At 38.6% G+C, this 17035-nt stretch overlaps 2 protein-coding genes across 2 annotated transcripts; one reads left to right on the top strand and one right to left on the bottom strand.

The window, feature by feature from the left end:
- Window positions 1-98: 98 nt before the first annotated feature.
- LOC144632420 (uncharacterized) lies at window positions 99-10534 on the bottom strand. The gene is made up of 6 exons (XM_078491070.1): window positions 9903-10534; window positions 7396-7698; window positions 6262-6576; window positions 5080-5158; window positions 4204-4406; window positions 99-1668 (listed from the first exon to the last, which is right to left on the bottom strand). The coding sequence occupies exons 1-6, from the start codon at window positions 10354-10356 to the stop codon at window positions 1361-1363; spliced, it is 1662 nt and encodes a 553-aa protein (XP_078347196.1). The 5' UTR covers window positions 10357-10534; the 3' UTR covers window positions 99-1360.
- A 30-nt stretch (window positions 10535-10564) lies between these two features.
- LOC144632446 (uncharacterized) lies at window positions 10565-13662 on the top strand. Its single transcript, XM_078491102.1, has 3 exons — window positions 10565-11344; window positions 12047-12357; window positions 12949-13662. Exons 1-3 carry the CDS (start codon window positions 10990-10992, stop codon window positions 13564-13566), a joined length of 1284 nt encoding a protein of 427 aa, XP_078347228.1. The 5' UTR covers window positions 10565-10989; the 3' UTR covers window positions 13567-13662.
- The last annotated feature ends 3373 nt before the right edge of the window (window positions 13663-17035 follow it).

Here is a 17035-nt window from a genome sequence, read left to right as displayed (position 1 = left end):
TCTATTAAAACTTTTTTGTCAAATTTACTAAAGTTGAAAATGTTGAATTGCCTGCTTTTCGTTGCTTATTGTAACAGTTGCAGTTTAAAGTGAATTTCTGGTCCTTTGTTCCAGATCTATACCCATAAGCCCAGACTCGTACCCAGTCACTTCTCTTGCTTTTTGAGCGGCGCGCAAGGCATCGAGAGAAGGCCGAACTTAAATTGTGAAGCGCCGTTACTATTTCTACGTCCTTTCCATCATCCTCTTCGAACGTAGCCAAAAACGAAAAAAAAAAAGTCTGCCATAAGCCAGCAAGCTAGTTCAAAATCGTTTTCACCTGAAATTAATTTTAAGCTACAACATAACTAGTCAGTTTTTTGGAATTTAATTTTATCACTTCTGCTAAACTACTACAAACATTCTCAGACAGCACAGTTAACTACTTAATATATTATTTGTTTATTTTGTACACTTTCCATTTCTTTACAAAATTTTATAAAATAATTATTGTTAAAAGTAATTTTTATGCTCTAACTATTATGTTGATATTAACTCTGTAAAATATATATAAAATAATTTTAATATGAAATAAATTTTTTATTTACTTATTAAAAATTTTCACGAGTGCAGCTGACTACATTCAAAGATACATTGTTGGTAAACTGACTTAAGTTCAAAGAGAGTTCTGTTCCATCAGTGGTCATTTTAAGGGGCTATGTCATGCAATTTTAGGCAATTTCGGCAGTGACCTACTGGTCATAGAATTAACTGAAATATCACAACGGCTTAAAACTGTAGAATAACTACAAAGAAAACAGAAAGGCCAAAAACGGGCTCTGTTAGGCAAAATTTGAGAAGATTAAAACACATTGCGTTCGGTTAACCTTAGAAACGTCGACCTGACTATTTTCAAGTTTAGCTTAATTTGTATTAAAGTGTCATTTACAATGCTTGAAAATCATCCTCATTTGTTATATGGTCGTGAATTTGCCAATAAAATACTTTTGCTCTGCCAATTTGAAGTTTAGAGCTCTTAATTAATGAAATAAATAGAATTACCTAAAATACCATAACCTAGCCCCTCTAAACATCCCTGTATACTAGACATTAATTTATTGATCTCTTCTGCACTTCATATCGTTTCAAATTGTTCAAAACTAGTCTTGAGCCCTGTTTGACTTAGTTTTTCTTCAAACAAAGTTCATTTCTAGCGTAGCAAAGAAAAACCAAAGCTATTCCCCAACAATATTACCCACAAAATTGAGTTGATGGATGTTTTAACTTCAAGATTGTGATAGTTACTTGGTTTTCCTTGTGAGAATAGAAAATTTGGTACAAATGTCAACAGTTAAGGTATTCTTTAAAATAACTGAAGAGTTCATAGTGAATATAGTTTGTAATCTGCAGCCTGGATTCGAAGGGGAACACTTTCTTGGCTTTTACAAGAGCCCCAAATTCCACACTTCCGAAAACAAGAACTTTTGCCATACAAATCCACAGAGGACAAACTTGAAGTATCCTCATCTCTGAAATCAAAGTCAGCCTTTTCTGTCTTTTCTCTTCTGCTATAAACCCATTTCCGCACAACTACTACAATGAAAATTAACAAGAAGCAGACGATGATGACGGGAACAAGAACTCCTGCTGTATTTTTGCCAGTGCTGTGTTTAGGTCTTGGAATATCACCTTAAAAGAACATTAACAACAACATAAGCACAACCTTAAAAAAAATATCCTAGTTTTTCTAGGTCCTTAAATTTATTGATTATAATCCCAGATGTCTCAAACATTTTTGCTATTTCCCAAGAAAAATAAGCGTATAAATTATTTGCACAAAATGAGCATTCAGCTAAGAATCTTAGCAACTTTGAATTATTTGTGCATGAAACACAATTCGATTGCAAAGTGCAAGGGTGATAGCCAGCCAGATTTTGATAAATTCATTTCATTCCAGTTTAACAGGGTGCCAGCATTCTAAATTTCTAGGGGTCAAACTAATTAGCATTTATAACCAAACAGCATTCTGAAGTAAATTTATTAAGTTAACAGTTGACAGTTTAATGTGATCACAGACGGACACATTGATCTGTCAACACATTCCTTCCAAATCTTATTATTTATTCATATCATTTTTAGTGTAGTGTTTGAACTACACTTATGTGGTGATTGTGGGTGAGGTAAAAGTGCTACCGGGATAACGCTAGGTGTGGACTAATGCGCACTGAAGTAGAACAAGCGTGCCATTCATTTCGAAAGATCGGCTTTCAAAAGATCGTATGTAATTATATGCAAGATGCAAATCCTCGCGTTTCCCAGTATGAATTGCAAGAATTTCTTGTCTTTCGCCGCAAAAGAAACTGCAAATACATGTCAAAAACTTCGAGTTGCAAGTTAAGTTTATTTGTCAAACATGAAAGCGAAAGTTTTTAATGTACTACGAGTAATTTAAAAGCAGCATGCTCTTTTCCTAAAACATCAACAATCGGTCACGCAAATTGTCCTTCGTCTGAGAGCGGAATGGTTCGTCACAAGGACCATTAGCTTGAGTTTTCTCGCCTGCCTTGCAGCAGGACTTGTCGCAATATCCTCGATAAAGTCCTAAACTGGCCGTTTAGACTGTGTGATGGGGGCTTATGTTTTCAGACCGCGAATAGATTTGACCGTTTAGCTGTAAAGTTTTCGCGTGATGTTAAATATCATGTTCGGCAAGCTGCCACTATTTGTCGGCATGTGTGCATTGCATTGAAGTGTACTGATGATAAAAACAAATCTAGACTGTCCACAGCCTCTCGATTTTTCTCCGCCCCCACCCCCCTTGCTTCTTCCGTTTTGCGCTGGCGTCCAGTTCTCTCGCCGTTCTCACCACGCGCTCATCGATCGAAAAAACACGAAAAAATAGAGGGCTATGGACAGTCTAAAATAAATCCTGCAATTGGTGATCCAAATTTTAAAGACAGCGATTTTGGTAGCGTTTAATTAAAGTACTGAGAGCAGCTGTTTCCACTGTGCGTGCTAAACTTACAAAGGGGTTTGCATGGCGGTTTTTTTGTTCTTAAAGTAAAACAATATTCATTTTGGGGCTTTCAAAGGTCGCACGCAATTAATTAGACAAGATTCAAATCTTTGCATTTAAGGTGGCCCGCGGGTATTTATGAGGCTGACAGTTCCCTTTTTTAAGCGCATTTTAAGACGGGAAAACGTGGAACGATTGCTTAGATTTTTAAGAATCTGAACGAATCATGCTTAAATTATATTAAATGATAAGTTTTATAGCGATCAAACGTGATTTGTTTAAGTTATGAGCGATTTTCGGAAGCCTTCGTTTTTAATAAAATGCGATTATTTTTAAAATGCCACGGTGAAGTTTTTTGTAATTACCCCAAAACGCTGCCAAACAGTTGAAGTTTACTCACAACAACTTACAGGAAAATCCACTCCGTAGATTTCCTGAACCAGCGACATCTTTATTTTGCCTTTAAAAACTGTTGTGTTATGCGTCTGACTTTACCGTCGCATAAATGTGATACTTATAATAACCCAGTACCAGCCAGGTTTGAGGCTGAAGACACCTTAATCTTGTGTGTAAAAGCTAAAAAGATCGTGTATATACATCAAATGTTAGCAGTCAATTAAGACGGATGGTTTTCAGCCGAATTTTTAAAAATATCAAACAAATGACGTTATTTCAAATTGCAAAAAATTTGTCGATTTGTTTTGCTTTTTTCTAAAGCTGCAGCTAGAACAGGATATTGGTATTCATTGCTAACCTCGCGAGATCGTGATTGATTATCACGAGTATTTAACTGTTCGCATTTTATGTTGAACACTGACAATACAACTTCTAACATTCCTGTGCAACCCATGATTTTTTTCTTACTTGCTTGCTAACAACTTTTATTGTGATTCCAGAAAATCTTTGTGCCCACCCGACAGAGGTTCATTGGAAATTCTGATGGGAGAGGGGGGAGGGGGTCTCACAATTAAACTTTTAAAATAAAGTATGAAGATAAACCGAAATTTCCAGAGATGTTGGATGTTGGGGTGAAGGGGGGAGGGGGGTGAGTATTAATATTTTCCTGAGTAGCACATTTGTATCAAACACTACACTGTCCGTACGGACCGCTCGTTAGTTTACTGAGATTCAACAATTTAGTGTTTTACTTTTTATACATTTTTATCTGTTGAAGACAATTGCCCTGTAAATATTAATGAATAACATACCTGGAATTTGTACCATCAGGGAAGTATTTGTGCCACTGACATCATTCCTTACTCCAACATTGACACAATACTTTCCAGAATCACGGAATGTGTGATTTACTATTAAACTACAAGAGTTTCTGTGATCCATCATGGGACTGCACATCTTTCCTGGTGGCAGGTTGCATTGTTTTGAAACACACCAGTGAAAGGATACAGGAAGACTGCAAGAAACAAACAGCAGAATTAACAGTTGTGCTCACACTGTTTCTGAAAATTGCAGATAGTCTTGGAAAATAAGTGGCATGTCCTGGAAAGTTCTTAGATGCAAGTGAAAATAGAATGATGCAGGAAAACTATAACACTAACTTGAGTGAAGTTACATTGTAATTGCATGAAAAAGATTTGTTAAAGCAAACTTGCTTGGACAAAAGTCCTAGAACCTTGTCCCTGAAAAGAGGCATGACCTGCACAACAGGAAACTACAGTGACTAGAAATAAAAAAAGATGAAGTCGAGAGGATTGTTATCATTGTAGAAACTAAAAATGTTTTAAAAAGGTTAAGTTTATTACAAGATAATCTAAAACACTGGATAATTTAGGAATCTTGTAGTCTCTTTGTGAAGGCAAAACTTTTTTTTTTTTTTTTTAATGAATTTGCCAACCCTACTTACAACACTGAGGCTCAATACAGTTCATTACAACACACTACTTATTATACAAATATTATACAACACAGCTACTTGCACTACAATACAGTTTCCTTACTTAATAACAAATCGCTACTTACATCATTTACGACATGACTACAATTACATCTACAATCACTTTCACTACTATACGATTATACTTAGGCAAAACAAAAAAGTGTGCATAAAACCTAAATTAATTACATACCTTCCATTACAAGAGATGTCAAATGTCACCATTTTATCTTTGGCTGCATGTTTGTGCCGCACTGCAAGAGATACAGGTGCTGCAATACAAAGAATCATATATAGGTAATATGTCAGTGTACATTCATATACAGTACAAACCATCCCAAGTACATAGAAGTGATGTTTTCCACAGGATGAGGTACAAAGGAAGTGGAAAACATTTTTCTTGCACAATGATCTTTGAGTCTGGGTGCTAGTGTGCAAGGGGGGGGGGGGGAGGGGGTATAGGTCACATTTTTGTCTGTTGTTTGGCTCCCAGTTGTGTGTGAGAATGGTAATTATTCACATGTGGTTTGATCTACCATCTGATTGGTCAAAGCTGAGCACAATTCTCACATCAACTCATCATCATCATCATCCTGTTTTTTACCGTCAGATTTCAGAGTAGCTTGTACAGCTAAATAATAATACAGTCGAAGCTCCCTTAACAGACACTCTCATAAGCGGACAGCTCTACTTACGGCCGCCTGGTTTGAAACCCCGTTTTTAACTCCCATACAAACTCTGTATTTTTACAGTCTCGTAAGCGGACATTCCTGTAAGCAGCCGCGGGCACTTTCAGAGATAACGAGTTAGACTTTTTCTTTGTTTTTGAGCTCCCGTAAGCGGACACCCCAAAGAAAATCCTATAAACAACCTCTGTATCTTGTTCTTACCAATCAACTTTTCATCGCCGTTCGTCACAATGAGTCACAATGATTTTACAGTAATTACAGTAACATATTTCAGTGTTTGTTTTGTCGTCATCCACGTCTGGTTACATTTTCGAAACACCACTTACACTTACGGCAAGCTCCTGTAAGCGGCCATTTATCCCTTACACCTCTAGTGGCCGCTTATGAGAACCATTCTCGGTTCATAAGCCGCCAGCTCCAGTTACGGACACTTTTTTCGCGTCCCGAGGGTGTCTGCTTACGAGAGCTTCGACTGTATCTCCGAGCATTTCAACACTACACAGCACTCAAATCAAAGTGTCATGTCAAACTTAAATCAAAAATGAAAAAATCAAACTCAAATTATCAAAGTGTTCACACTTTCCAGACTTTTCAGATCACATTAACATTAACTAATAAATAAAAGCTATAACCATGTAGTAAATTAACAGAACTTAACTATCGTGAGAAGAAAAGCATATACCAACCTTTTACATAAAGATACTTGACAATTGGATCAAATGACTTTTTCCCTTGATACTTGGTGTGGACCCTGATAGTCACCCACAAACGATAGTTCCCTTCTTTGTTATATGTGTGAAATATTGTTGTGTTGTTCCAGTTTGTCACCAAAGCACCATCACCGAATTTCCAATCAATAGATACACCAGTTATTGCCTTGAATCGATCCTTAAATTTCACCTCAAATTTAACTGGACTGTTCTTGGCAATCGCATGTGTGTGACCCGATGGAAGCTTGGGCCCAGCAGAACTCGTAATTTCCAAATAGGGAGAAACATCAGCTTGAAAAGAATAAAACAAAAATATATCAAATAATGAAACACATGGGTCTGGTTTGGCTTACGGATTACAGTCAACTCCCGTCTTGTGGACACCTTGATATTATGGACACCCTGTTGTTTGGACAGGAGTTGCATTGAGGTCCCAGCGAATAAGAATTACTGAAAATAACTCCCACTACTAAGAACTTTCTCTATTGCGGACACCAAGTTGTGGTACTGAAGATGTCCGTTATAAAGGTGGGAGTTTACTGTAGATGGCCAGAAGACATAAAAATATGGCGAACAGTAACTGTTGTGTAATGGCATTGCTGCACAGTTTTGCAGGTTGTGGACATTGTTGTGTGCAATATTGCATACAATAAGGTAGAAGTTTAGGGATGAGTGCAAGTTGCAATTTCAATTGCATTGCAAAATGCTTGCAAATGTTACCCTCTGTGACTTTTTAATGCAGTTTCTCGATGCAACACCAAATTTCTATAATTAAGTGGGACAAAAGTAATGATGAGGTTTTGTGGGTGGGGAGATCAAAGGGTTAAAAGAAATATGCAAAGGTCAAAGCAAATATGTACAGTTAAACCTGATATAATGGAGAGCCAAGCAACTGGGGAAATGTGTTCATAGTATCATTACAGTGGTTTATTATATCAGGGTTATGTTCCAGTACATTTTACTGAGTGTTAGTATTTGGCTTGGCTATGGAGTATCATTTGAACATATTATGAAATTCATTATAAAGGGGTTTGTCATACAAGGGTTCCACTGTAAAAATCTAATTACAACCCTTACTGCAGTTTTAAAACAAAGACAGTCATATCATACCTGTAAATTTTAATGTTTTACTGGCAGTTCCAACATAAAACTGCCCTTGGCTCCATCCACGGAGAGTGACATTGACCGTAGAAGATGCAACAGTAGTAAAATTGTGGCTCATATATGTCAGGTGTGAATTACGCAACTGTGAGCCATCACCAAAATTCCAGTCACATATTATTTTGTCAAGATCTTTGGGTTTGTGAATCTTAACTTCCAAGTTTACCAGTCCTGCATGGAAAGTCCCATCACCAGTTTTGGATCCTGAGGAATCCTGATAGGCATATAAAGTTGCATTAATCTTGTTGGTGGCTAGATGTAGAAAACAAATCGGTCAGGAAGCATGTTTTAAACAATTTAATAAATAATTACAATATTCTAACTTTTCAAAGAGGTGTTCAAACTCTTTGCTTGGCAGGAATTGGGATGCACTGCTAGAGCGTATTCTCTTCCACAGCATGAAGACAACAAGTAGCTATCACAAAATAGCCAAGTGTGCTCAACTCTTTGAATGGCCACAACAGTAAATCAGCTGGTATCTTTACTGTATATTTTTTTTTCGCTTTTTTTTTTTTTTTATACTGATTGAAAAAAAAACTTAATTATTATTTTTAAAAAAAACATAAAAAATATTGAAGCATGTTATTCAGTACGTTCAGGGAATCCTATTTCTCTTCTGAGTCTCTATTCCTATTCTGAACTAAATTTTCCAAACCTTTGATCAGTTTCCAGGCGAATGATACCCTATTTAGGACCAAAACTCTCTGATTTCTATACCCTGTCCTAGACTAAACTGCATACCCTTCACAGCGGCACATACCTATATAGCTCACATATGGGAGTGCCCCCCCCCCCCCCATACTGGGACTTGTCCAAACATCAACATAATTTACAGTTTGCATGCTCCTTTACCAAACATAATCTGAAGGAGAATGGGTGCTCACCGCTAATATAATCTAGATACTTTTGTTGATATAGCTATTGACCAATCACATCACTCATCAAAGATGTAAAAACAACGCGGGCAAATTAATAGGCCATTTCCAAGTTCCCCATCACCTCTGTTTCAAAACGAGGCTATGTATAAAAACCATTTATATGAAAATATTAAAGTTGGCAAGTACTAAAACCCGAGACAACAAAACGAAACCACCGAAACGACCAAACCGCCAAAACGACCGAAACAATTCAAAATCACCAAAACAAGCAAAACTTCAAGATTTCCGCCACTTACCGTACAAAACCTTCCGTTTAGCCTACTATTCACTTCGGTTAGCCTTCTATGGTCTAGTATGCACTCCGGTTAGCCTGTTTATGGTTAGCTCTCAATAATTGTTATGGGTTTTGCTTGTTTTCATTTGGTGATTTTGTTTCGTTTCGCACCTTAGGCCATTTCGGTTGTTTTGGGGGTTTCTTTTCGGTGGTTTCACTTGTTTCGGGTTTTAGTACATGCTGCATAAGTTTCACCCACGGGTCCAACTCATGCAAATTAAACTCATTTTCATTTGAATGGTTTTGCACATAGATTCGTTTTGAAACAGAGGCAAAGGGTAACTCAGAAATGACCTATTGAATTAAATGAATGACACTCCCAAGGACAAACCAAATATTGGTAATTGTAAAGAACAGCTCCCGCTAACCAACTGTCGGTCAACTGTCGGCCGATATGGTGGACAAAAATGGAGTAGCTGTGTTCGCGTAAATTCTCCGGTCGATTTCGGCAGCGCAGAAGCTAGTTTTAGGCTGTGATGACCGAAACTCAGGTGTATATACCTTTCCTTTCAATTTCTCATAAAATTTTGGGGTCCGTTACGGAGGAAAAACATAAAGAAACAAAAAGGTTAGTGTTACCGTATAACCGACAACTTACCGAAACCTTACTACACCTTACGGACACATCACCGCCTGTTGGCCGGCTGTCGGCCGACAGTTGTCCGACATCATAGCCATAACCTGTCGGCAGGTTGTCGGCCAACAGACGACCGACAGCCGGCCGACTAATGGCCAACAGACGGCCGACAGACGGACGACAGACGGACGACTATCGGCCGACAGACGACCGACAGTCGACTGACAGTCGGTTAGCGGGAGCTGTTCTTCACATTTACCTTACCCAAATACCATATTTATTCGATTAAGCGCCCAACCTCGAATAAGCGCCCACCTCGAATAAGCGCCCACCCTGAGGTAGGAAAAGTAATAAGCGTCCAGCCTCGAATAAGCGCCCACCCCCCACCCCACAAAAAACTGAAGTGCACAAGAGTATTGATTATTAAATTGACTAAGTACTACTGACTTTCCTCATGACCGAGTTTCTTAGTATTTCACTTTCTGAACAGTCAAATTTTGCTTTGTTTTGTTACAAAAATAAACTTACTTTTTGCTGATCCGAAATAGCGCCCACCTCGAATTATGAGCCCCACTTCAAAAACACCTACTCTCAAGTCCAAAAATTAATAGGCGCTTAATCGGATAAATACGGTATTTATCACAAACGTAAATTTTAAACTTAATACCGTTAGCTGCAGTAACTTTGACGTTTGTATTGTTTTGTGCATAGTGGGCACTGTATCCACTGTGGTATTTTCGTTCATCTTTAGAATCACGACCACCATATAAACTACCAACAAGAATCCGCACATAAACAGAAACAGTTTTTTGTCCGTTACTGCTCCATCGCCACCTAAAGCTATTCCATCTATGTGTCGTTTTGTTGTGCTTTATCCAAGGCTCGAAAGGAACTTTCCAGAAGAACTCGTAGATGATATTTTCATTTGCAACATGTCGACTCGTCCTCGCTTCAGGATTCAGTACAACTTCAGCGTCAAACGATGTTATTTCTCCTTGTTTTGTTGGTCCACTGTTTGAGATCAGCACTTTGTAGTCTCCAAAATGAGCAGAGTGTATTTGAAAAGGAAGTACAAGAAGCGCACAAGCGACAACGTAAAAAGATTCTTGCTGTTGCACCATATCTTTCTTTCTTTAGTGTTTCTTGTTGGTTCGAGTTCCGTCAGCGAGTGTAATATCTACCGCAATATCTGTAGACACACTGGCGTTTTTCTTTGGCCTTGTGTTGAATTAACAACACGCTGTGGTCACATGCACTGGTGCTCGCCTTTCGCAAGAATGTGTATATACGAAAATAAGAGAATTCTTCTCCCAAGGGAGAAACGACCAGAAACGTCAGAAACCAGTCAAAGGTCCAACTGAGCGCTTAGCAGCCAGGCTATTAGTCTTGGCGAAAATTTACGCAGTAGCGGTAGGGTGGGGATAGTGCAGTAAGCAGTTCCAAACGGGAGTGACACCCCAGCCTAAAAATTTTCGCCGTGCAGTGGAGCCCCATCATTTTGCTCTCTGGAGCCCTTTCCTGAGCCTTGAGGATGTTTGCCACAGAGCACAGAGCCATGTGAAGATCTGTAGGAAACTGTAAAAGAGTAGGAGAAAAATTCAATAGACCTACTTAGGGATCTACATGTTTATAGATTATCAACTTTTTACAGTTGTTTTGCCGTTTGTATCTTGATCCCCTATGATTAGACTCCTGACCATCCCGTGACTTTAGAGCGTGACCATATTTATCTGTGGCGTGACGACAATCGTGACATGTCAAATTGCAGTCAAAATACGAACTCGATCTCAGTCCTCTGTTCAGTTGCCAAGATGTCGGCCAGTTCGCTGGTGAAGTTATCGGCCTCCGCTGTTATTCAGGACGGATGTATCGTGGAAGGATGCGACTTGACTACGTTGCCAAGAACTGTGTTACAAGAACTTCTCTTGACCTCAATTTCCCAATCAAGGATGCTCTGTTTAAAAAGCCTGATTACAAACTGGCCGATGAAACATCTCGTTCTGCAGCATGCCTCAGGTTTTGACGAACCGAAAGCAGTTCTTCTCGCTTACTGTTTACAAAGGACAAAGCATAATTTACAGCTTGTAGACATAAGAGGATGTGATATTGGTTAGTGAAGTTTTGTGGAGTATTCAGGACTCAGAATCATCGATTGCCATTCATTATACACCTATCAAAATAAGAAAAGAAGAAAGGAGTGGAAGTGGTAGGGGGAGGGGGGGGGGGGAGGAGGGATGGCTGAGGAGGGAAGGGGGATGGGAGACAACAAGACATACCTTCAGGCAAAATTGGTGATCTCTAAGATATGTATAAGTAAAGGGTGGTGGTGGTGGGGGGGGGGGGGGGGTCTACATCATGTTTCAGGGAAAGTTAATGCATACGGCCATTTTCATGTTTCACACAAAATAAAATAGCTATTTTATTGAGCCAACATAAAAGTTGTTTAATAACCTATTGGAGTAGAGTGATCTGGGGCCCAGAATGAGGATCAGTCATGCTCATGCACTGGTCATGCAATTTACCGCACATAAGCCTTGATTTCAATCACTTACTGGATAATTTTTTGGAAGAAAAAAAAAAGAATTGCAGTCACTTTCAAGAAATTAAAACAATAGTCATTTTGCAATTCTCATGAAAAACAGGGCAGTTCGCGGCTCAAAGCTGTGAAACTAAATCATGTTCACAAGAAAAAATAGCAATTTCACAATTTACAGAAAATTAAAAAGGATCACAGATCACTGGAACCCTTCACCACTCTCTAAGTAAAGAGACATGCAAAAGATAATTTTTGTTTGATTCACTGCTTGACAGGCATTCAGGGGACCAAAGCATTTTGCAAGCTGGCTGGAGATATTCCAGTTTCTGAAAATGATGTGTCAGGAATGAAAATTTTGGACACACGTCCTTTAGAAGATTCTATCAAAGAGAACTTTACAACAGATTTTCCACGCCAAGGATTTCCTCCATTGGTTGTGATGCTTGATTGTGTTGTTGATGAAGATAATTGTGGCCTTGCAATCCAGGCTTGCATCAATCACTCAGTCCTGGACCTGAAGATGTCACATGTGACTATATGTCCCATTGGAAGACGGAAAGTCCAATGTTTGTTGTCTTCTTTGGAGGTACGATGAGGGTCAGATGAAGGGTGGAAGTTGTTGAGATGTAAAAACTGATTTATTGGTAGTTTTGTTTAATATATTAAGCTTTTTCAAATCCCGTATGATACAGGAAAGAACAAGAGTGCACATGAAAGGGTCTTGATTGATAGAATAAAATGGATGGCACCTGTATAGCCAATCAGATTACAGGCCAATCGTCAGTCACTGGGTTGTACTAATTTACTAACTTAACTTGCTCTTAATTTTAATGAGTGAGTTTTTTATACAAAATCCTCAAAAAGTCTTGAATATCTGGTCCAAATAGGGTATAAATTTAATGTTTATATACCACCAGACTGGAGAGGCTGATAACAAAAAGGAGGAAAACATATAGTGGAGTCAATGGATCCATTACCCTTAGGGGGGGGGGGGTTGTACTCAAAAAGTTAACGGGAAGGCTCCGTCCCAAGCTCTAACCCCTTACCCTTTTATATACCATTTTGACAGAATTTGTACTACTTATGTGATCTATTGTAATTCGGCTGTTGAATGGCAAGAGAAAGTTAATTTGTTTCAAATACTAACAGACCATAACTGATTTTGTATTCCATTCAGCCTGCGATTGTCACTGGCTTAAACCTGTCGATGAATGGCCTTCAAGAAGAAGGAATTGATGCCATTTCTCCCATCATTTTAACCTTTACCAACCTCACAGATCTTAACCTATCCTACAATGGTATAACACGCAACAGCAGTACTGCCATTCAGCACATAGCTAATATCTGCAAAAAACTGACAAAACTAAGGAAGCTTGATTTAACTGGTAATTACATTAGATCAGGAGTATGCACCATTCTGCAATGTCTGCAATCACCTCTGACTCATCTAGCTCTGGGAGGATGTGGTGCTCGAGATTGTGATCTCCGTGAAATGTGTGCACTGGACACTCTTCACCACTTGCAGTCCTTAAAACTAGACGGCAGTGGATTTGTCAACTGTATTGAACTCTTGTGCAATTTTGTCCTTAAATCAGCAGGCACGCTGAAGTTTTTATCAATAGAGGACAACATGTTCAATTCGTCAAATGTTGCTTGCCTTTGTCAGATGATCAGACAGCTGCCATTGCTAAAGACACTTTCATTATGTTACAATCATCTGTTGCCTGATGACATTAGAGCATTCCAAAAAGAGTTTCCTGCTCTTGATGTAATTAACAGAGACTGGCTTTATTAATTTGGACGTTTTCAAAAAAGTGGCAGTTTCAGAGGAGGGTCCTCTTTTTTGATGAGAGAATGTATGGCCTGAAAGATTAAAAGAAAAAAGACTTTGTTTTCTGTGCTTTTCGTCTCTTGCTTGAGCTCACCCTCTTAACCAGCGGGGCCTTTGTATGAGGAAAAGTTGGCGTCAGGGGAAACATGATTTGATTGGCTGGCAAAGGGAATTTAAAAATTATCTAGCCAAAAAAATCAACTGTTTTGAATTTTCTTATAAGAAAGGGATTTTAAAATGGTTGAATTAATTGGCTAGATTTAAATTCCCTTTGTTAAAAATCTAGGCAATCAAATCGTGTGTCCCCAGAGCCATTTACAAGTCTTTAACCTGCGGGAGATTGTTTTAACCCGGGGCATTGCAAGTTGCTAAAAATTGCAAACGGCCGATTCCCGTGCATTTCTCAGCGGTCATAGACTGCAAAACAGTCGTTTCTTACCTTAAGTCGTTAAAAAATCGCGTATCAAAGGCGCGAAGCGCTGATCTAATTCTTTGAGAAGCCTCACACGCCCGAAGACCGTCTGTCTCCTGAAAATCTGAATTTCCCCATTCTCGCTCTCCGTTTTGACATTGGCTCCAGACCCGCGTAGGAAGAACGGGCGCGTTTGCAAAAAATACTACTGTTTTGCAGTCTAAAGTGGTCATTGTTTCTCTGCATGTTGCAATGAAAATTGCGTCGTCGTACAACATTGCCTTTTATAATGTCGCACAGCAGAACAACTGAGGTCTTTCTGTAATCCGCGTGGTAGTCCGGGGCCATGTGTTATCCCGTGGGCTTTTCATGAACATTTTAGTTTCTTTGCAGAAATCTATAGTTTAAAAGGTACTTAACCACAAAAAAGTTGTCTGCAATTTTTTTGAAGTAATTACTGACTTATTTATGCAAATTAGATTTTGACCCCAAAATCTAATTTGCATAAATAAGGAAAACCGAGTCTGGCCCTGTTATACTACCCCATAATACTTCCATACTACACAAACCTTTGCATACGTGTATTGCTAAGTTTGTCCTATAAAACACATTGCTTATTGGCTATTTCAAGACACTGTAAATCTTTTTCTGCGATTTAAAATTGTGGCTTAAATTACTGAGTGTCATTTACAGAACAAATCTAATGTATCACTAAAATATTCTTAAAAAAAACATAGATGATTTTGCAAAGTGAAGCATTCCATTGTTTCTTTTAATGTACAAACTTATATAACATGGTCTGAATTCCAAGCTAGCTGACGGGCCTAAATATCTAGGCCCTCCATCGTCGTTGAAATCTCTTGTAACACGCTCTACCCGTGAATTAAATGTCGGGCTAGGAGGGCCAGGGTGGGATAGGGTTTGTTGCAAGACTTTCATATCAGTGCAAAGAAATTGGCACGGCTTCTTAACTAGTGTAGGGCTGATTCAGTAGGGAGAAGCTGTTTATCAACGTATTGTTTCTTGCTGAAAAGCAGCCGTCTGAACTCTTCTTAGCGGTTTCGATGGGATGTACAGCTGGCAGACAAAGCGGTCTAGGTTCATGTATACATCATCTGAGATAGTGTCACTGCTTCCCAGACAAGAGAAAGCGTCAAGTATTGGTCGTTCAGCTTTACTTAGTGTATCCCAAAAGAGCAGACACTTTCCTTTTCCCACAGATAGTGCTTGTCTGATTACATCCTAAAAAGCGTGAAAGCCAGGTAAAGTTGTCACAAGGTTTTCTCGCACCGCCTTGTAGAGTGGACCTAACGGAATACTCTTACGTTTTTCCCCTGTCCTTACAATCCCCGTATTATCTGGACAAATTTAAAGCCTCTTGTAAATCCATAGCATCAGTACATCTGATCTGTATTAGGAATCTGAATAATCATGGTTTTTTCCTCTGTGTGTGGCATCTAGAGCATGTAAAGACATGCGGGTATCTACTTCTTGAACGCTTCTAAAATTCTGAAGCAGTAGACTATACTTTCGAAGTTACTACATACGTGGATTGCAAATCTTCATTGCACTTGACGGTTGTGCAGTAAGAAACATAGCCAATCAATCCTTACTCTGGTAACAGCTCAAAAGATCCTTCATCATGATCTTGTCAATAAAATCATACACAGTAATGCTGTAAACCACTGCTGTGATTGTAACCTGTCGTTTCTGGCGCGTTCGTTCCTTTAGAGATTTGGGGATATCGTATCGGTCATATACAGAAGACATAATAACCTCGGTGGCGCTGTTTTACTTCGAGCCGATGACTTCTACGAAATGGCTTGTCAGATCACCCCCATTTCACACCCACGCGATGGCTTTCCGATTGACTGGACGACTGTCATGGCACCAATGATAAAAGCTCGTCTACTTAGTGGATCTGCGGAATTAAGTTATACTGTAGTTGTCTTTGGTTGCTGTTGGGGTAGGAGGCCATTGAGGACGTTCATCAGCTTACGCAGTGTCGTAAACCGCAATCAGAGGACAAGAGTAACCTTGGATACTCAAACGTGCTTTAGGTCTCAAGTACGTCGAGGTCAGGCCTTGAGAGAGGACGGCTTAGAAACATGCAAAGAGAGCTCTGTCATCCTATAGGGATGCAACGCTACTTGTTGTCTTGTTCTTCTTTGTTTGCCAAGCAGACTTCCTTGACTTGAGATTTGCCTTTTCCTTTTTTGATGTCATCTAGCATAACGGCTTTTATGATGATGTTCACAGGATGACGTTCCGCTGTCGCAACAGGGCTACTCGACTTTAGAATATCCTTTACGCTTCTGTACAACCAAATAAGTTGATGCGTTCAAAACGGCAGGAAACCCATCAAAAAAAGTATGCTTTTTCTACCTGTATTCAGACGGGATTATAACCATTTACAAACAAAAAACTTTAAAATGCTTTACAACAAGAATCGGAAAATATGAAGGGGATTAAAAAAAATTTATGTTGTAAATAACTGAGGTAAATAAAAAAAATAATCTCTAAAAGAAAACTACGTGTTTCGTTCTTTCTTTAATATTCTTTCTATTCAGTCTTTAAAACAGTCAAAATGTGTTTTACCTACTTTTTAAAAAAAACATCTTATTAAATTTAACAATTCCTGATTCATAGCAAAGGCATTTTTGGCCATTCATGATCTTTATAATGCATCATATTTACTTTGCATAAAAGCCGCCTAAATGGCTTTTAAAAATTGCAGATAACTTTTATTTCGATTCAGCACCATAAAATTCTTTACTATGCAAAATCATCTATGCTTTTGAAGAATTTCTTAGTGATACATTAGATTTATTCTGAAAATGACACTTAGAAGTTTGAGCCAAAATTCTAGAATTGTGGAAAAAGAATTACAGTGTCTTAAAATAGCCAATAGACAATGCCTTTTATAGATTAAGCTTAACAGTACACGTATGCAAAGGTTTGTGTAGTATGGAAGCATTATGGGGGAGTATACAGGGCCAAACTCGGTTTTCCTTATTTATG

The sequence above is a fragment of the Oculina patagonica genome, chromosome 12, assembly GCF_052425735.1.
Source record: "Oculina patagonica isolate OP01 chromosome 12, crgOcupat, whole genome shotgun sequence".
In the NCBI taxonomy this organism is placed as follows: Eukaryota; Metazoa; Cnidaria; class Anthozoa; order Scleractinia; family Oculinidae; genus Oculina; species Oculina patagonica.
Note: the sequence above shows the minus strand (reverse complement) of the source record. Positions and strands in the feature narration are given on the sequence as shown.

Bases quoted from the DNA above. Each gene is read 5' to 3' on its own strand.
- LOC144632446 (XM_078491102.1), top strand. From the start codon at position 10,990: ATGTCAAATTGCAGTCAAAATACGAACTCGATCTCAGTCCTCTGTTCA. The intron at 11,345-12,046 runs GTTAGTGAAGTT...ACTGCTTGACAG, and splicing joins CATAAGAGGATGTGATATTG to GCATTCAGGGGACCAAAGCA. The intron at 12,358-12,948 runs GTACGATGAGGG...TATTCCATTCAG, and splicing joins GTTTGTTGTCTTCTTTGGAG to CCTGCGATTGTCACTGGCTT.
- LOC144632420 (XM_078491070.1), bottom strand. From the start codon at position 10,356: ATGGTGCAACAGCAAGAATCTTTTTACGTTGTCGCTTGTGCGCTTCTT. The intron at 7,699-9,902 runs GTATTAAGTTTA...TTCTACATCTAG, and splicing joins CAAAGTTACTGCAGCTAACG to CCACCAACAAGATTAATGCA. The intron at 5,159-6,261 runs GTTGGTATATGC...TTTGTATTGCAG, and splicing joins CAAGTATCTTTATGTAAAAG to CACCTGTATCTCTTGCAGTG.